This window comes from Pelodiscus sinensis, chromosome 4 (genome assembly GCF_049634645.1).
Source record: "Pelodiscus sinensis isolate JC-2024 chromosome 4, ASM4963464v1, whole genome shotgun sequence".
In the NCBI taxonomy this organism is placed as follows: domain Eukaryota; kingdom Metazoa; phylum Chordata; order Testudines; family Trionychidae; genus Pelodiscus; species Pelodiscus sinensis.
In genome coordinates this window covers 126,879,982-126,899,101 of record NC_134714.1, presented here as the reverse complement: position 1 = coordinate 126,899,101, position 19,120 = coordinate 126,879,982, and the positions used below count along the sequence as shown (strand labels likewise).

The following is a 19,120-nucleotide window of genomic DNA, read 5'->3' as shown; positions in this document are numbered from 1 at the left end:
GCCCTGGAGAGGGCCGGGCCAGGCGTGCCCAGCACAGGGGGGGGCTGAGCTCTGCCCTGCTGCCGCCAGGGAGACAGGGGCAAGTGCTCCGAGGCAGCGCTCAGGGCTGAGCAGACTGGCTCTGACTTCACCCTCCCAGCACCATGCTGTGCTCACTGCAGCCTCCTTTTCCTGCCCGCCTCGGCCCTGCAGCTCTATCGGCTCGTCAGCCCCAACCGCGGGTTTCCTGTCTTCCCCGCAGGGCCCCTGCCTGCGCCTGCGACAGGAAGGACCGTGAGCACAGCACATGGGTAGGAAACCATCTCCTCCCCTTTCCTCATGGCTCCCACGGCAGGGGGACGTCCCACTTGACCCAGCCCCTCTGGTGGGGGGCGCGCTGCCCCAGGGACTACCTCTGCCCCTGGGCTGGACTGGAGCTCTCTCTGCAACAGCCATGGGGGCAATGGGGCCAGAGCAGTCAGGCTCTGCAAATGGCCCAGCCAGAGCCACCAATGAAATCAGGAGGCACCTGCCATGGTCTCCAGGCTCAGGGCGATGGGGCTACTGGGGGGGGGCCAGCGAAGGGCACTACTGAGATAACCAGCCCCTGCAGGAGGGGGCTGCCTGGGGCCACACGCTGCCGGGTTGCACTCTCCTGGGGAGCAGCCCTTGCAGCGGGCTAAGCCCTGTTGTGCTGTGCAGAGGCAGGGAGATACACACTCCCCCAGGGCAAAGCCAACAGCTGTGTTTCAGCACCGCTATGTGGGTGCTGCCGGCCCAGGTCCCCCACCCCCCGAGCCAGCTCCGCTCCTAGCCCGGGTTCCATGCAGCTCTTGGGGCCCAGCCCCTAGCGCAGGGGCTGGAGCACGGGGCCCTCAGGGGCCCAGGAAGACAGCCTAGCCCACGCCTTTATTATAAAGACCTTTATTTGGAATGAAAATAGAGCTCTGGCCCTGCACAGGGCTGTGTGTTTCTCTCCTTACTTGCAGCGAGGCAGAAGCCACTTTGCCAGGTCTGAATGGTCCCTGTTGTGACTGGCCCCGGGGGCTATGAAAGAGGCCAGTCACATAAAAGCAAGGCTGGGCCCTGCTCCAGCCCGACTGCAGTGGCAGCGGTGGGGGAGGGAATGGGAGGGGGGGGGGAGGATGTGACGCTGCAGACCCACGTCTGATTTAACGGGGAGGGCAGCCGCCCCGCCCCCTGTGCTCCCACGGGCAGAGGAAGAGGGGGCGGGGCCAAGCTGCGCCCAGCCAGCGCCAGCAGTATGGGCATGGGGTGCGGCATAGTGTTTGGCGCCTCTAAAGCCAGGTGTGTGTTGGGGGAGGGGCAGTGCAGGCAGACAGGGGCCCCCAGGTGGGGCTGGGAAGAGGACAGAGCTACACCCAGCTGCAGCCCCCACCTTGGGGCAGAGGCAGGAACCATTCCCCCCCCCCCCCCCCAGCACATCGGCTTCTTGGGTGGCCCAGGAAAGGAGCCACCAGACAGCGATGTTACCTAAGGGTGGGGGGAGGGGGGAAGACCACCCACTCCATGCAGAGGCGGGTGTTTTGGTCAGGCATATGAAGGGGGGGGGGATTCCCAGCAGTAGCGGGAAGGGCGGGGGGGGTGAGTGGGACCAGGGCCCCCTCACCTCAGGGGGGGTTACTGGCAGCTCCGAGGTGAAGTCAGGACCCTGGTTTCTGCAATCCCTTGGGGGGGGGTGGGGGCACCGCGCTCGCCCTGCTCCCCACACCGCCCTACACGTCCCCGTTCTCAATGCGGCTCAGCTGCTCCTCCAGCCGGCTGATGCGTTCGCCCTGCTCCTTCACCTGCAGCCGCAGCGCCTGCAGCTCCTGCAACACCTCCTCCAGGCGCCCGCCGCCCTGCAGAGACAGACCCACCCCAGCCATCAGCCACCGGCCGGAGCCCAGCCCCCGCTCCCAGCTGCTTCCCCACACTTCCGGCTGGGGCGACTGGTGAGGGGGACCCCCGCAGGCCATGGTCCCAGGGAAGGTGTGGGACAACCCCCCTCCATCCCAGGTTCCAACTCTCCCCCAACCGAGGTGGGCCTGGGGAACAGCAGCACTGGGGGTGGCCTCCGCTCCCCTGACCCCCTCTCACCAGCAGGGGAGCTAAGCAAGGCAGCCTCAGCTTGCTCGCTCCACCTTCCCCATGGTCAGTACGTCTCCTGCTGTAAGGGCACAGCCCGGCTGCCAGGTTCTTCCCCCCCCATCCCTGTGTCAGGGGGCGGGGCCAGGCAGCACAGGCTCCTCCCCCCATCCCTGTGTCATGGGGCAGGGCAGCACAGGCTCCTCCCCCCATCCCTGTGTCATGGGGCCAGGCAGCACAGGCTCCTCCCCCCCATCCCTGTGTCATGGGGCGGGGCCGGGCAGCACAGGTGACGTCATTGGTCGGCACAGGCTGGAGCCCGGGTACAGCCAGCAGGGGGATGCTGTACCTACCCCAGGGGTGGCGCTGATGCTGATGCTGGGCACGGCGGCGGGCATGGCCGTGGCACTGAGGCGCGTGGCACTGCCGGTGCTGGGGGTGGGGGCCGAGCGGCTCTCGTGCAACATGTTCTTCTTGCTGACTTTCAGGTCCCGCTGCTTGCTGGGCACGTAGGCTTCGCGCAGCGAGATCAGTACAGGGCCTGCTGTCTTCCCGGCCACCCATTCTTCCGCCTCCATGGCTGCTTCTGGCCCAGCTGTGTCCGGGTACAGGTCATCCTGGAACAGGTCCGACTGCCAGGGAGAGACACATTCTGGGTCAGCCAGGCAGCACCCGCCAGCCGAACTCCCAGCCATGGGACAGGAGGCAGCCCCATGGCCAGCAAGAGCTGAGGTGGCGGGATCCTTCAGCTCCTTTCCAAGCCAGTATCCTGAAGCTTTGCTGGAGGAAGCTGCTGCCTTCCTCTGAGAGGCACCAGTGGCTTAGCAGCTGGACATGCCACCCAGCCCTGCTCCCAAGTGAGGGAACAGCACAGGGACGCCCCACACTCCAGATCTGCCCTCCCAAATGGTCCCCGCTCCTGTGCTAGGCACTCACCTTCCTTGGCACAGTCATGATGATGGGCTCGCACTTGCGCTCATGAAGCTTGTAAAACCTGCACAGTTGGGGGGCAGGGGAGTTAGAAGAGCCAGTCACCCCCACCCCAAATCCTCTCTACATGACACCTTCTCTCCAGAATCCCTGCCCCCCCCAGCCACCTCCCCCTAATCCCCCTGCTACATCCAGATCCCTGCCCCCCGACATCCCCTTACACCCTGGATCTCTGCCCCCTCCCCAACCACCTACATTCCAGATCCCTGCCCCCCAATTTCTCCTGCTGGCCCCGCCCCCCACGGCCCGGCTGGGAGCCCCGCACCTGGCGATCTCACACTTGTTGACATCCAGGCCCCGCTTGGGCATCCAGCCCATGCCTCGCTGGGGCTCCTTGCTGGTGAAGGTGTTCAGGAAATGGATGTAGGGTGGCTCCTCTGTGATCTCAAAGTACCGGATGCTTGAATCTCCCTGGGGGAAGAGGGAGTGGCCTATGGGCACCATCACATGGCCCATCCCCCTGGACACTGGTAGTGCCACCTGCCCCACCCCCACCCGAACGGACCAACACTAGCTGGTCCCAGGCTGTTATAAACAGCGTGGACCTGGGCTCCGTGGGGGGGGGGGGAGGACAATCCTCCACTGCCCCCGATGGCAGGACCCCTACCTTGCCGCAGACGTAGATGACGTTGGTGTCAGGGTCATAGAAGGGCAGCAGGGCTCCATTGCTGGAGTCCAGCTCCTGCAGCGCCATGGGCTCTTCCAGGTTCTCCTGCAGTGGGGCAGAGGAGAAGATGGTGATGGGGAGGAGACGCCGTCCCCCAGGCTCCTCCCTGCCCGAGGGCTTCCCACTAACGCTCAGCCAACTACAATCATGCTGCAGGGTCTGGGGTCAGGAAGGCTCCACCCTGGGATTTCATGCTCATGAGGATGGCTGGGGGAAGCCAGAAGAGGCATCAGCCACCAGGGAGCCCTCCTCAGCATGATCACCAGTACAGCTGCCTATGATAGATCCCTGGCCACAAGGGTGGGAAGGCAGGGCTGGGTTCCTGGGCTTGCTGATACCAGGAGAGGGGCATGTGCGGGGTGGTACAGGGCACTGCAGGGAGGCCAGGGCATCACACCTTTGCACTGGGAGGGCATGCAGCCCTCTTGTGGGCAGACAGGCACACTTCCCACCCCAGGGGACCGTCCTGGGCAGCCCAGCCCTCTGCATCCCCAACCCCCTGCCCCAGCTCACCCGGTCCCAGAGCGCCAGCTGCCGCTCACTCATGCGACTGAAGCCTGTGGTGAAGATCTTGCCGTCGGCCAGGAAGATGGCACGCATGGGCCGCGCCCCTTCGTGCGCCCGCTCCTTCTCCTGGGGGGGTGGAAAGGGGAGTGGTTGGACTGAAACACTGCCCGCCCCCCCCCCCCCAACCACGTGCTCTATGGAAAAAGGGTCCTGGGACCACTTCTCCCTGCTGCCCCCTCCAGGAACTTCAGCTCCATATGGATAAAGGCATCAGATTCACTCACCACCACCAGGGGACCCCTCAGCACTTACACCCCCTGCCCCACCTCAGCACTGATTGGAGCAGATGGAGTCTTTAAATACCCCTCCCCCCCACCTTCGAGATAAAGCTTAATTACCCCTCGGCCCCACCCCCACGGACACCTCTGGGCCCCACACTCAGGCAGGGGGCAGAAGGAGTCTGCAGAGCACAGGGAAGGGGAGGGAAATCCCCCAGGCAGCGCCGCCAGAGTGGGGGAGAACGCAGGGGCCAGCACATGGGAGCGGGAGGTGCGGGGTGGGGGTGTCCTGCCATCTCTAGCGCATGCAGGGTCCATACCGCCACGACCACCCCTCGGCGGGGATCCACGACGCGCACGCTCTTGTCCTTGCAGGCCGTGCAGAAGAGGCTGCCGTCGTGGCTCCAGCTGACGTTATAAATGAGGTCGGGGTGCATGCCGTCCAGGTGGTACAGCTCCTCGGCTGTGCCCACGTTCCACACGATCACCACGTTGTCACAGCCTGGGGGGGAGGGGGAGGGAGGGGAGAAGGAACAGGGCCATCACACATCCAACCCCAGCTCCCTCGACTCCCCTCTCCCCCAGCTCCTCGGCTATGCCCACGTTCCACCAATCACCATGCTGTCCTAGCTTGGGGGAGGGAACGCATCTCCTCCCCATGCTGTCCCCACTCCAGAAAGCACACTAGGTTCCACCAATGCTCTACCTAGCCCCAGTGCCCGCTGCTTCAGAGGGAAGGAGCAGAACAGGACAGCAATTATCAAGTGATCCTGTCATTCAGTCCCACATTCAAGCAGAGGTTTATAGACACCCAGAGCATGGGGTTGTGTCCCCGACTCTCTTAGCTAAAAGACACTGATGAACTTCTCCGCTTGGCCTTCCCCACATCCCCCAGCAAGGAGTTCCACAGGCCAACGGTGAGCACTTTCTTATGTCTGTTTTACATTTGCTGCTAGTAACTTAACCGGGTGACCCCTGGTTCTTGTGTAAGGTAAAGGAGTTAGCAACACTTCCTTATTTGCCACACCACAGACCACTATCATCCCCACAGTTGTCTTGTTTCTAAGCTGAGAAGTCCCAGCCTTTTTTAACTCTATTTATACAGAAGCTCATCCAGACCCCTCATTTTCTCAACCTGCGCTGTATCTTTCCCATTTCTAATACTTTAGAGGTGACCAGAACTGCACACACTATTCTCGGCATTATAGAACATGGATTTACAGCGTGGCAGTGTGATATTTCCTGTCTTCTTATCTATTCCTTTCCTAATGATTCCTAGCTTTTTTCCCCCCGCCCGACACTGTACATTGAATAAATGTTTTCGGAGAACTATCCACCATGACACCAAAAATCGCTATCTTGAGTGGTGGCTGCTAATTTAGCCCCCATAATTTTGCATGTATGGTTGGGATTATGTTTTCCATTGTGCATTGCTTTGCATTTACCGACATCTAATGCCATCAGCCATTTTGTGGCCAAGTCACCCTGTTCTGTGAGGTCCCTTTGAACTCTGCTTTGGACTAAATTATCTTGAGTCCGTTTGTATCATCTGCAAACTTTGCCGCCTCACGATTTACCCATTTCAAGATCACTTATGAACATGCTGACCACCACCAAATCCAGTAGAGATCCATGGCGACCTTGCTATTTACTGTTCTTCACTGTGAAAACTAAACATTTATTTCTGTCCTTTTGAACCTCATGAGAGGAACGTCCCTCTTATCCTATAGCTGCTTAAGAGCCTTTGCTGAAGGCTTTTGGAAAGTCCAAGTATACGATATGCACTGGACCATGCTTATCCACATTTTCCTGACCCACCCAAAGAATTCTAATCGATTAGTGACGTGTGAATTCCGTTTGCAAAATCCATGTTGATTCTCCCAAACGCAGTGTTCACCTACGTGTCGGATAATCCCACTTGGTACTAATTTGCTTAGGACTGAACTCTGGTTTTAAACAACTCTGAGGCAATAAACCTCAGAAAAAAGGCTTTACGTTAACTATCCATCGGTCTTCTGGTACAGAGACCACCACACATAGCCCCTCCCGCTACCCTTGTCCCCTGCAGCGACCTGCCCCACGCTACCTCGCCCCACCCCACTGAATCACAGGGGAAGGAGAGGCTGCCGCACCTGCGCTGAGGAGAACGTTGCGGGCGGTCGGATGCCAAGTGACGATGCCCACACGCTTCGAGTGCCCCTCCAGGATTACCACGGGCTCCGTCAGGGGCTGTGTCAGCCCATTCTCCGGAATCTGCCAGACCTGTCAGGGCAGAGAGGTTGGAAAGGCCTGTAGAAAGCCTGCAACCTCCCCCCCAACTCCCCACGCTGGAGAGCCCGACCCACTGAGCCCCCTCATGCCACCAGAGAGCCCTCTTGCCCAACACAGGGCAGCTGCTTCACCTGCCACCATGGGCATGGGACACACACACCTACCCAGGGAGCACAATGCCCATCCCACCCCATCCAGGAGCAGCTGGCTGCCCCAATTCCCTCCCCACATCGGGCCACCCCTGCCCCCAGCCCCCTCACCATCACAGTGCAGTCCTCAGAGCCGCTGGCGATGACATGGTCATTGTGTGGGCACCAGTCGATGTCCAGGACAGGCCCCGTGTGCCCACACACCGTGGGGTACGATTTATCGATTCGCCCTGTCTGGGGGAGAAGGGGGAGAGTCACAGGAGATTCCCCTTCAATCTGAAGCGAGAGCCCCTTAACCCTGATCTGCATCCTCCCTGCGATCCCAGCCCTGGGCTCCCCCCACAGCACTGCTGGTGCCCTTCTCTCTCCAGCTGCAGCCCTCTGCTATCCAGCCCTGGGCTCCACCTGCAACCCTGTTGATTTCCGGGCAGGGGAGAGCACACGTGACGCAGTTGAGACCAAAACTCATTACACTTGCGAGCTACAAAATTCCAGGACAGCGCCTCCCTCACCACACTGGCTCCTACCCTGCTTCCCCCAGCGTTAAGGGGAAAGTAGCCCCTCACAAACCTTGGTCCCACACAGACCCATTCTCCCTCCCCCACCACACCCCCATCTCTCCTGGGGCTCACAACACAGTCAATTCATTAGTGTCACCACTGCCAGGAGCTGGTAATACTCCACTGCTTTCCCCCACTGCCCCAGTCACCTTAAGCACGGGCAGCACCATGAAGGCCCCTCCCCCGCTGGCCTCCACAATCACGGCCACAAAGGTGGGGTTGACAGCGCAGAAGCCGCTGTCCCAGGTGACGCGGGAGACGCGGATGTCATCATAGCACTGGTCGTTCTTGACGGGCTGCCCGAAGACATGGCGGAACTTGCTCTGGCGCACGACCTTCCGGAACGACATGGCTGGGGCATAGGGGAGGGGGGAAGAGTCAGAGAGGCCAGGCCGGACAGAAATGCAGCCACTTCTGGGGTAGAACACGGCAGTCCATTTCTATGCACAGGAACGTTCGCCCCACGCTGCGTGACAGCTGTCTCTGAGGTGCAACGTGACTCATGTATATACAGGATCCCTTGCCCAACCCCCAAGGTGCAGCTGCTTCTGGGGTGGGGCATGGCAGCAGTAACAGCACAGCCATGTTATACAGGAGTTTAGGACAGGAAGGGAAGGAAGTCTCCATTGCCACAGAATGGGGGGATGGGGAAGCAGAAACAAGGTCCGCTAGAAACTGCTGCTAGAGCCTTGTGTGGGCAGTAGGGACAGACTGTGCCTCCCAGAGAGAGCTGTAAGATGGGAGGGGAGCATCAATCCTACTACTGGGGTGCAGGAAAATAACCCAGAATTGCTCCCTTATCAGCCCCATAGTTTTGCCGGGCAAAGGGCCTGTAGAGTCTGGGCTGAATCCCCATCTCCCAGTGGCTCCGGTTACTGGGGCGATGCCCTCAGCCAGCTCCCGCATCCAATGCGCCAAGCTCCTCGTCAGATTGGTGGACAAAAGGCTCAGGCCCTGCTCCCAGCACAAACTGACCCTGAGGTACCTTCATAGTCCCGTGATTAAATTCCACCCTGGTGAAGGAGGGTTTTTTCCTCCCTCTCCCCACCTGGCTAGATCCTTCCCTGCTGAAGGCGCCTCAACGAGATGCTGCTGCCAAGGAATATAGTGCAGGAAAAAACAGCATCTCCCCCATTTCAGATCGCACAAGCCAAGCATGCCTCTTGGACAGAGCCCCAACTAAACCAGGGTGCCCAATGGGCTATGGCAGGGGTGGGGAACCTTTTTTGGGCCAGGGGCCACTGACCTACAGAAGGGTCGGATGCTGCACACAAATGAGAAGCAAGAAAACCCAAACAAACCCTCACTGACGTGGCCCCTGCCTGAGAAGGGGAGCCACTCCCCATAGTCCCCTTGCATACCAGAGCCTGGAAAGGGGGGGGGGGGGGGCGCTCCGCCTAGTAGATTTTGTGTGCTTCAGCTCTGTGGTGGGGCAGCAGGGGACTGGAGCACCAGCACGTGCTGCCCAAAACTGGGTGGTGCCCTGAGCCTTGGAGGCCGCATCCCACCCCTGGGCTATGGGGATGGGAGCCCCTGTGCAGAGTATTGGGCTCAGAGCACTTGCGGGGGCAGGCTCAGGCAATGGCCTGAAGGCCTCCAAGCAGGGGCAGCCCAAGCAGCAATGACACAGGAGATGGACAAGGGTGGTAGGGATGGAGGGCCACTGGGCAGAGGGCACTTGATTGCAGGGGTAGGGGGATCAGCCATAGGGCGCAGGCAGCCACCCGAGAAGGGGGCAAATGCAGCTCAGGTCTGCTCTCCGCATTGAACAGCCCCCCAAAGGCAGCCCCTTTAAAGCTGAGCCACAGAACCACCTAGGGCCAAAGTCAGCTCCTGGGTGGGTCCAGGATGAGACCCCGGGCGGGATCACCCTGAAGCAGCCACGGGGCGGGGGGGGGGGGGGAGCTGGCACCTCCCAGACAGGGGGTGTCACTCCTGATGCCCACCCGCAGCACAAACCGAAGCCCAGGCAATCCCAGAGGTGCCTTGGGGGCAGCCAGACGAACAGCCCAGAGCCCGGGCGGAGACGCGCCCTAGTGATGGGAAGGGGAAGGGCCACAAACTCTGCCCGGGCAGAGGGATCGAAAGTGAAGGGGGAAGACCAGTGTGACCCGCCCCCGTTTCACCATTTTTCCGCAGGATTCTCCTTCCTTGTACCCCCGCCCGCCGCAGGGATCGCAGCCAGGCGCCCCACCCTCGAGCAGGGCCAGGAGCAACCCGCCCCCCCCCCCCCACAACCCGCCCGGGCAGGGCTAGGAGCAACCACCCCTCCATGCAACCCCCCCCGAGCAGAGCCAGAAGCAACCCGCCCCCCTCCATGCAACGCCCCCGAGCAGGGCCAGGAGCAACCCGCCCCCCCCCCACAACCCCTCCGAGCAGGACTAGGAGCAACCCCCCTCCATGCAACCCCCCCGAGCAGGGCCAGGAACAACCCGCTCCCACGCAACCCCCCTCCATGCAACCCCCCGAGCAGGGCCAGGAACAACCCGCTCCCACGCAACCCCCCTCCATGCAACCCCCCCGAGCAGGGCCAGGAACAACCCGCTCCCACGCAACCCCCCTCCATGCAACCCCCCGAGCAGGGCCAGGAGTTCAACCCCCCCCAACACACAACCCCCCGAGCAGGGCCAGGAACAACCCTTCCCCCAAACACAACCCCCCCCGCCAAGCAAGGCCAGGAGCAACCCGCCCCCCCGATCCGGGCCAGGGCTCCCCCCCAACCTCACCCCGGAGCGGGGCCAGGAGCCCCCCCGCGCACTCACCGGCCGGGCTGCGGCTGCGGCTGGGGACTGCGGCGGGCGCTCGGGCCGCTCCCTGGCGGATGGAGGCGCCGGGCCGGGCCGGCAGGAAGTGGCGGGGGAGGCCGCTCCCTTCACCTGCGTGGGCCGGGCCGGGCCTGGGACTGGCTGCGCCGAGATCGGCCCGCCCCGGGCAGCGTGGGGGCGGGCCAGTTCGGTCGGGGGGAGGGGCCGGCAGGGGGGGAGGGCCAGGGCTGGGGGGGCAGCTGGGACGCACCCGGGTGGGTGGCTCAGCAGGGGCCCGGCCACTGCAACCCCCTGGGTCCAAGGAAAGGCGCCTCCCCTTGGGGCCCTGGGCAGGAGCCCGGCTGTCCCGGGGTGCAGGGCACGGTCAGGGGACCCCGCTCCCAGGCACATGCTTGGCTCCCGCCCCTGGCAGCCCCCCACGCAGCACAGGACGCGTGGGCCAGGAAGACGTTTAATGCGCCCCGCAGGGCAAGTGACTTCACATGGACACGCGTGGGCTGGGGGGCGCCGCAGGGCATCAGGCCCCGGACCTGTCTCAGCTCAGCATCCCCCTCTGGTTCCCTCATTATAGACCTTTGACCGCACCCCTGACTCTTGTTTTCCATCTTTGCCCCTGTAATCATTTGAATCCTGGGTCCAGTTGTCCCTCCCGCAAGGCTGGCGGAGGGGCTTTTAGAAGTACCGGCCACGCCCTTGGGTTTCCAAAAATGCACAGGACGTCGGGCCTCGGGCCTGTCTCAGCTCACTGCGACCAGGGGCTGACACGGCAGGGGGAGGACAGGCCCATTGTGGGCGGCCAGAAATGGCCCGGGGCCAGGATGTATCTCCCTTGGCCGGCGCCGCGGCCTTAGAGCAGGGCTCGCTGGTGCAGCAGGTGGCAAAGCAGCATGTGTGCAGGTCACCCCGAGCCACAGGGCCACCAAATCCCCTGGCACTGGGCGACCCCCCGCCCTGCATATGATGGTCGCTCACACTCTCTTTGTAGCCCACACAGACGGGATCCGCACCCCAGCCTGGCATCGCTGGCGAAAAGGAGCCCTGAAGTGGGCACACGAAGCACCCGCCGCTGTGACTGCAGGAGATGCGGAAGGGGGGGAGGGCTGTAGGATGCGGGGGGGGGGGGAATGAGGCCCAAGCAGGAGGGGGGAATGTGATGACCCAGGCGGGTTCTGCATGGCACTCTGCCCCTGCTGGGTGGCCTGGACCATAGCTACAAGCTTGCTTGGGCCTGTTGCTAACAGAGGGGAAGAGGCATTAGCTCAAGCTGCAGAGGCCTGTGCTTGTAGCTGGAGGCTCCTGTTGGGTTTAATTTCTCCTCCCAGGTGCCTGTGTGGGACAAGGGGGCCCTGGCCCTGCACCCCCAGAATGAATAAATCCACAGCTCTTGTCTTATCCTGATGGAGGCACCAAGCAGATCCAGGCTGACTGGGTTCTGGATCCGAAGGGTAGGAGTTGGGCTGACAGGAGCACAGTGCATCTCTAGGGCACCGCTCTTACTCCGCTCCTGCTCGGGGGAGTAGGGAGGGTCACAGGTGGCTCTGAGTCCCTCGCAGGAGGTGCTGGTGGGCAGCCACTGGACGTCTTGCTGGGAGCAACTGACGGGGAGGGGCGGAAGAGGTCAGAATTAAAGGAGCACATGCCCAAGGGATCAGAATTAAAGCCAAGGGGCCTGGTTCTCTTTGGGGTGTCCTGCACCCATGGAATGATAGAGTGAGCTGTACCTGTCCCCTGGTGTGTGTGGGGAGAAGGGGATCCACAGGACAGCCCCAGGGCCTCAATTCTGACCTGCCTGGTGTGTCCCCGGGCTGCAGCTTCTGTGTCCCAACCTCGTGCGCTAAGAGGAGTCCGGGCCTGCTTTCTGCAGGTCAGGATGGTTAGACTGCAGGCGCCCAAGGAGGCAGACCTAGGGGGGCAGAGGTACCCCCAATGCTGGGTCTCTGGCAGTTGTGAGCAGAAGGCCACTGCATTAAAGCACCATGACCTTGGAGCCACCACTAACGTCAGGATTGCCGAACCCAGAAAGGCCTAAAGGGGCAGCAGGCCTTTGCCGCAGTGTCTGCTGGCCCTGTGGGTTGGCAGCTGCAGCCATGGCAGTGTTTGTATTGCCCTGCCTAGGGCCAGATGTTCTGGGAGCTTCACAGGCCCCGATCTGCAGGGAACTGGGCCGGTTTGCACCTACTGAGAACCTGTCCCCACAGGAGCATGACTAGGCTGGGCAAACAGGGCCCTGGCACTGGTCTGACTTCCCTGGTAGCTCACATCTTGCACCCATTTACACAAGGCCTTGCACTAGTGAACTCGTATTGTGCACATTCCCCCTCCATGCAGCCAGAGCCCGTCAGGGGAGCCAGCAACCCCTTGGTTGGTGACTGGAGCTGTGCCAGAGCACGGCCTGGGCCATGCAGGGGGAGGAGAGTGGGGACGGCTAGAGAGGGGAAGACGCCTCAGGCGTGTGTCCGGGGCTCTTCCTCACGTCCTCTGTGAGGGCTAAGGCAAGGTCGCAGGTCGTGGGGTGGCTGCAGCTTGTGCAGAGGTTGGAGCCGAAGATGAGGTAGATGTAGGGGTTGATGCTAGTGTTGAGGTTGATCAGGTAGCCGGTGTAGATAAGGAAGGGGATGAGGCGACTGTAGAGCTCCTGGTTCTCCAAGGCGACCAGGAAGAGCAGCTGGGTGATCTGGAACGGGAGGTTGAGCAGCACGTAGACGGTCAGGGTGGCAGCCACAATGCGGTAGAACTGGCTGGGGGCCCGGGTGTGGCGCCGCAAGGTGCGGGCCAAGGTGACAGCGTGGGTGGTCGCCATGACAACAAAGGGGAAGAATCCCTCCACCAGCACCTCCAGCAAGCGCAGGGGCCACTCGTACTTCCCCCGGTTGTTCTGACAGGCGAGCAGCCAGTCGTTCACCGGGACGAGGTCGGGGAAGACGAAGCCTTTGATGCTGAGCAGGGAAGCCGCCACCCAAGTGCCCAGGCAGATGTAGGTGGAGAGCCGCAGGGGGCGATGGCAGCGGTACCACAGGGGCAGCAGCACCAGCAGGCAGCGGTCCACGCTGAGGGCAGCCAGCAGGAAGAGGCTGCAGTGGTAGCTTAAATCCAAGAGGAAGTGGCGCAGGCGGCACATGAAGGCACCCAGCACCCAGTTGTCACCCTGCAGGGTCTCCATGATCTGCATGACCATGACGCAGAGGAAGAGGAAGTCGGAGCTGGCCAGGCTCAGGATGAAGACAGACAGGCCCCGGCGCTGCAGCCGCCACCCTATCAGCCAGATAATGAAGCCGTTGGCCGGCAGCCCGATGAGCAGTATGATGATCAGGAAGGCTCCTGGCCATATTGCGGACTGGTCGGGTGCTGTCCCATTAAAGGAGGAAAGTGAGGTGTTAAGTGACTCCATTTGCCTCTCCCAGCAGTGTCAGGTGAGCCGGCCTGCCAATGGAAACGATATGGAAGAAATCAAGGGAGGACTTCTCACCCACCTCTTACCCCAGGATACGGGCCCTGCCAGCTTCTTCTCCTCCAGGGGAAGTATAGCCTAGTGGTTAGAGCCTGAGGTGGTGACCAAGCTTTGCCACTGTTTAGGCAATCTTCAACTAGAGTAAGCGAGTTTCCCTCCCTTTGCTGCCTGTGTATCAGAGGCAGCAAGTGGGGCAAGCAGGAGCTGGTGTTGGGAGGAGCCAGCTTAAAAGCCAGTTCCCCCCAGTACTGTCTCCATGGTGCAGCCTGCCCCCCCATGTTGCTGCCTTTATCAGAGAGGATATAAGGGGGGCAAAGGAGGCTGCCATGAAGCAGCTCTTGTCCCCTGGAATCCCTGCTGCAGCAGCCTCCCCCACTCTCTGACCTCCTAGTGGTCTCTGTCCACGGGTAGCTTGGACCCCCTGTGGACAGGGGCTGCTGCCACCCTGCTGTGCTGTCTCTGTATCAGAGGTAGCAGAGAGAGGTGGCAGGGGACTCCCTGGGACGGGGGCTGGAGCGCACTTGCTGCTGGCTCGCCCCCAGGGACTATAGAATTCACGTGGTTAGTCGACTATTCTATTACCCGCTAGCTAACATCCCTACCCTGAACAAATACATTTCTCCTCTTGCCTCTGTTTCCCTTTCTCACACTGAGTCTATATTGTTACCTAACGTTTTACACAACATCCATCCACCTCGCAGCTCTTTGCAGGTGGGCCAGTCTATCCCAGGCTCTCCGAGTGCTACCAATAGTAATCGCATCCTGGCCTCCAGGTGGGATTTGCCCCAACTATTGTCAGGGAGAGGCTGGCACATGCCCTGAGAAGGGAGGTGTTGGGGGTCCTATTCCTGGCTGTCATGGATCCTGTGTTGCTTTGCAACAGCCCCACCTTTGGGCTCTGACCCCTGTGGGGTTAGCTGGTTTTCCAGCCACTTTGGGTTCCTACAGGATGGCGGTCAGTATTGGGAATGAGCGTTTCCCTTGCCGGTGGCATTGTGCTAGCACCCCAGCGAAGAGCTGCACCCCGCGGAACAAGACACTGTGCAACTGGACACCCCCTGCCCTTAGACACACTCAATTGAAACAACTGAGAGAGACAGTTTGAGAGGGGAAACCGAGTCACAGAGCAGTGGGAAACGACTTACCTGAGATCGCCACCGATCTGGCGGCTGAGATTTGAATGGAGCCCTGCTAGGCCGAGTCCCACTCTACTGGGCTACGCTGCCACCCCCAGAACCCTCTGGGTATGGTACTCGCAGTTAGTCAAGCAGGGGCCAGCTGCTCACAGTGCTCATGTCTGTACCAAACACTCCCTGGCCAGCAGAGTTCTACACAGGAAGCTCCAGGTTGGCTACTGGGGGGCAATGTTCCCTCTAATTATTTCCCTCCTTGTGTGGAATAAATTGTATTATGCACACTTAGGCATCTGTCGATGTGCACCACCAATAGAAACACAACACTCTGAGTGGCTCATCTCTGCTAATCAGCTGGGTATCACCTGTATCTCTCCTAGGCAGTCACTGTAATGCTCAGTTACAGGGAACACTGCCAGGGGTGTCTGTGTCAGACGGTACCATCTAAACAGCCCTTCTGTTCCTTTCTGTCCATGGATGCACAGGACCATGGGGGCCGAGAGCCTGTAGTCCTGCTAGGTGTCTGCCCCCTCCTTAGTTAACCTAGAGAAGGCTACATGTCAGGTAGCTGGTCATGTGGGCTTAGAAGCCGAATGGAGAAAGTAAAACAAAGCCATAGGAATTTTTTCCATCTTTTTGAACTCTGAAGAGCCAAAGAGTTTACACTGAAGCCAGAGAGCCCCTGGATCCATCCTGAAAGACACTTTGAAATGGCAACTCAAGGCAACTCAGTCACTCTTGAGATTTAGATGGTAACGGATTGGTACGTACGTGTTTGCTTTAAACGGTAAATAACTCTCTTCTTTCTCTTTCCTTATTAACAAAACTTTGGATAGTTCATTACAGGGCATTGACACTGGTGTAAAATCTAGAGTAGCAATTGATCTGGGGTAAGTGTCTGGTCTCTTAGGCTGTGTCTACACTGGCCCCTTCTTCGGAATAGCCATGCTAATTTAGAACTTTGGAATAGGGAAATCCGCGGGGGATTTAAATATCCCCCGCGGGATTTAAATAAACATGGCCACCGCTTTTTTTCCGGCTTGGGGAAAAGCCGGAAAAAAGCATCCAGACTGGTGTGATCCTCCGGAATAAAGCCCTATTCCGGAGGATCTCTTATTCCCAAATAGTCCCACAGAGTGCTTCTGGCCAGCCAGAAGCTTCATGAGCAAAACCTCTCCGACACCCCAGCGCTCTCCATGCCCCATATGGCCCCGGGCCTGCCCACAGGTGAGGGGTTTTAGAACCCAAACTCACCTACCCCAAACAAGTTCTGTCCAGTTCCAAGAAACCAGCCACAGATCCCAGGTCAATATACACTCTAGATCTTACCCACAAATCACGCTGAGCCAATCCTTTAGAATCTAACATCTAAAGGGTTATTACTATAAGAAAGAAAAGCATGAGAGTAAGGATGTTAACGTATCATACATTACATGCATCGAATCTCCCAGTTCTCCATGCAAGCTTGCAGCAGAGATGTTATAACTGCTGGCTTAAAAGTCCTTGGTGTACATCCTATGTCAGGATGGATCCACAGTTCTTTCCAGCTCATTGATCGCTGCAATCCTGTATCTGGGATGAAGAGCTGAGCTGAGCTCCAAGATGGAGTCGGCCACATGGCATATTTATATCCCCCCTGGCTTCTTCCACGCTGGGGACAGTCACATGGTCAGTGGCCAGGTATGTCTTTGGCCTTCAGAGGTCCATTGTTCCTGGGAGCTTTGCTCATTAGCATGTCTGTGGACTGAGCATTTCTTGTCTATTGCTCAGCCACAAACAGAGAAGTTTCCAGTATTGACGAAGAATATATATTCATAACTCCACACCCAGATACTATACAGATATATGAAGAGCATATACAGAATGAGTAGAAAGTAAGGTTTTGTTTGACACCTCACATGGCCCATTTGTACCCACTTTCGGGGCAAACACTTCCCCATGGGCGCAGCAGTGATCTGGCTGCTCCCCACAAAATCCAGTAACGTGACACTTGGTGAGTGAAATCTAGTTATAGGCCACGCTCCTGCCCCATGTTTGACAGCCTGTCCCAGCAGTCACGGTCATGGGCCAGTCCAGTGTGACAGGGGCAGGCTGGGCTTACAGCTGATGCACTGGGCTGTGACCCAGGAGATTTGGTTTCAATACCTGCCTCTTCCCCAGGCTCCCAATGGCTGCTCAAGGGAGATTAGACGTCCTTTGTCTAGTTAGATCGTGAGCACTTTGGAGCCAGGAGTTTCTCTCACTCTGTGCGGCCCCGAGCACAAGGGGGTCCTGATCTGAGCCGTGACCCAGGTGAGTGGGGCTGTGCAGCCTTGTGGTCTCTCTAATTAGCTCCCAGCTTGACAGCACAGGGTGTCTTTGAGCTGTGCTCTCTGTCCCACTAGGGGGCAGCAGAGACCTGCCGGCCAGGGAGGGGTGTCCAGGGCTGGGGAACAGAGGGAGCTAGTGAGCAAGCAGTGGTGTTAGGGGAGGGAGGACAGGGGGGTGGTGGTTCCTGGGTCCTACCCCCACTCTGCTGTTAAGTGGTTGGTACTCACCGTGCCTCAGTTTCCCCCACTGGGACTGCCCTGCTCCCTGTGCTGAGTGAGGTCTCCTGTGCGTGCAGGGGGAGGACTGCAGCACTGAGAGGACAAGCCCCAGTGGGGAGGGTGCCAAAGGGCGGCTCCCAGGGACGTCCCTTCTCAGAGGAGGACTCCCTTCCTAAGCCAGAGCTTCCCCTCCTCCCCCACTTCCCTCCCTCCCTCCAGCCACCGTCCCTTCCCTGAGGACTGTTGCTGGGTCCACTCTCCCCCGCACCGGCTCTCAGCCCATTCTGTTTCCCCCGCAGAGGGGGTGGGGAGGCTCTGAGGGGGAGGGCAGCTGCTGCGTCTGTTCTGCTGCTCGCAGGGCACCCGCCCTGGCACTGAGGCAGGGTTCAAGGCTACCCAGAGCCTGCGAGCCCTTCAGGCAGCACCGGAGCAGTTGGGGGCACCTAGTCCCTGCTGCCTGGCACGTCAGCCTCTGTCTGGGAGCAGGGCCCTGACACAGGCTCCCAGGCACAGGGACCCCTTCCTGCCATCCCATTAGCTGTGGGGCTGTCAGGATGCAGCTGCCCATCCACCTGCCCACCACCCCCAGCTCAGAGAACTTTCCCCATCAGAGCCGTGCCATGGAAAGGTCGTGGGGTTCATGTTCCCCAGCACCTCCCCAATACCCTTGCAGGAACTGAGACCTTAGTTCCCCCTCCCTTGGAAAGGGGGCTAGCTCAGAAGGGAGTCTACCCGGGAGGGCGGCTCCTATCCAACCCTGCACCCATGCCAGCCGGCCATTTTTCCACCCAGGCCCCCTTCCAGGCCCTTTAACTGCCCCCGGAGAGCGGTGATCTCCCCCTGGCGGGAACTCTCAGGACCAGAGGGGGTAGGGATGAGGGGCAGGGAGAGAGTCTCCCCCTAACTGTCCCAGCAGACGGCCACAGCCTGACGGGCACAGACGTTGGCAGGACATGCAGATCATGGCACTGAGGCTTGGGCGCTGCCCCCAACTCCCCTCTGCCCAGGCTGGCAGCAAGAGCAGGGACAAGGTGGCAGGCAACAGGCAGAGACCCAGCAGAACTTGTCTCCTGGTTCAGGGCTGTCCCAAGACCCAGTTCTCAGGCTGGGAAAAGACATTTACCCCTCAGGCCTGAGATGGAGCCCAGGGGCACTCCGGTCACCTGCTTCCTGCTGATTGCCAGCCCGTCAGCAGAGACAGCCAGCCAGGGTCTGGTGCCAGCTAATTAGTGCCCATCATGAAGAGCCAATTTCAGTCACCCCCTCTCCCCCTCCACCCCCCGCAACTCGCCACCAAAGGCTGGGAGCTCACCCACAGAAGGGGGATAAAGTAGGACCTACCGAAAGTGACCACAGCGAAAGTCAGGCAAGGGGTGGGATGAAGCGAGCCCCCAGCTGGTGTCCACTCCCTGGCCGGGCTCTGGGGGAGGACGAGAGGCAGCAGGGGCAGGAAGCTGATTTATATCGGTGGTGAGGGAGGAAGCAGATAGGGGGTGAGGTGGGGGTGGAGGCAAGTGGTGTAAGAGGGTGGGGCGGGGAGGCAGGAACCATTTAATGGGGAGCAGGCCAGCTAGTGCTTCCTGCAGACTCCACCCACAAGTTTCAGATCCCTTGGGAAGAGCTCACGTCAAGGCCAGGATCCTGCCCTCACCTGACCAGCCAGCTTCCCCTGTGGCTGCAGCCAGTCAAGGGACAGTCCAAGGCTGGCCCCTGTGGGCAGGGCAGGGCAGGGCAGGGCAGGGCAGGGCAGAGCACCA

General features: G+C 60.2%; 2 protein-coding genes across 2 annotated transcripts; both read right to left on the bottom strand.

Annotated features, from left to right (window-relative positions):
• Positions 1-887: 887 nt before the first annotated feature.
• Positions 888-10,394, bottom strand: CORO1B (coronin 1B). Its single transcript, XM_075928517.1, has 11 exons — positions 10,252-10,394; positions 7,639-7,841; positions 7,041-7,163; positions 6,642-6,771; positions 4,830-5,011; positions 4,238-4,357; positions 3,665-3,769; positions 3,323-3,468; positions 3,004-3,061; positions 2,421-2,699; positions 888-1,841 (listed from the first exon to the last, which is right to left on the bottom strand). Exons 2-11 carry the CDS (start codon positions 7,837-7,839, stop codon positions 1,716-1,718), a joined length of 1,470 nt encoding a protein of 489 aa, XP_075784632.1. The 5' UTR covers positions 7,840-7,841; positions 10,252-10,394; the 3' UTR covers positions 888-1,715.
• Positions 10,395-10,544: 150 nt separating this feature from the next.
• On the bottom strand, positions 10,545-18,805 carry LOC102461810 (putative G-protein coupled receptor 152). The gene is made up of 2 exons (XM_014576622.3): positions 18,705-18,805; positions 10,545-13,674 (listed from the first exon to the last, which is right to left on the bottom strand). The coding sequence occupies exon 2, from the start codon at positions 13,640-13,642 to the stop codon at positions 12,680-12,682; it is 963 nt and encodes a 320-aa protein (XP_014432108.2). The 5' UTR covers positions 13,643-13,674; positions 18,705-18,805; the 3' UTR covers positions 10,545-12,679.
• Positions 18,806-19,120: the final 315 nt, after the last annotated feature.

Bases quoted from the DNA above. Each gene is read 5' to 3' on its own strand.
- LOC102461810 (XM_014576622.3), bottom strand. From the start codon at position 13,642: ATGGAGTCACTTAACACCTCACTTTCCTCCTTTAATGGGACAGCACCC.
- CORO1B (XM_075928517.1), bottom strand. From the start codon at position 7,839: ATGTCGTTCCGGAAGGTCGTGCGCCAGAGCAAGTTCCGCCATGTCTTC. The intron at 3,469-3,664 runs GTAGGGGTCCTG...CTCTTCCCCCAG, and splicing joins TCATCTACGTCTGCGGCAAG to GGAGATTCAAGCATCCGGTA. The intron at 1,842-2,420 runs GTAGGTACAGCA...CTGTCTCTGCAG, and splicing joins GCATCAGCGCCACCCCTGGG to GGCGGCGGGCGCCTGGAGGA.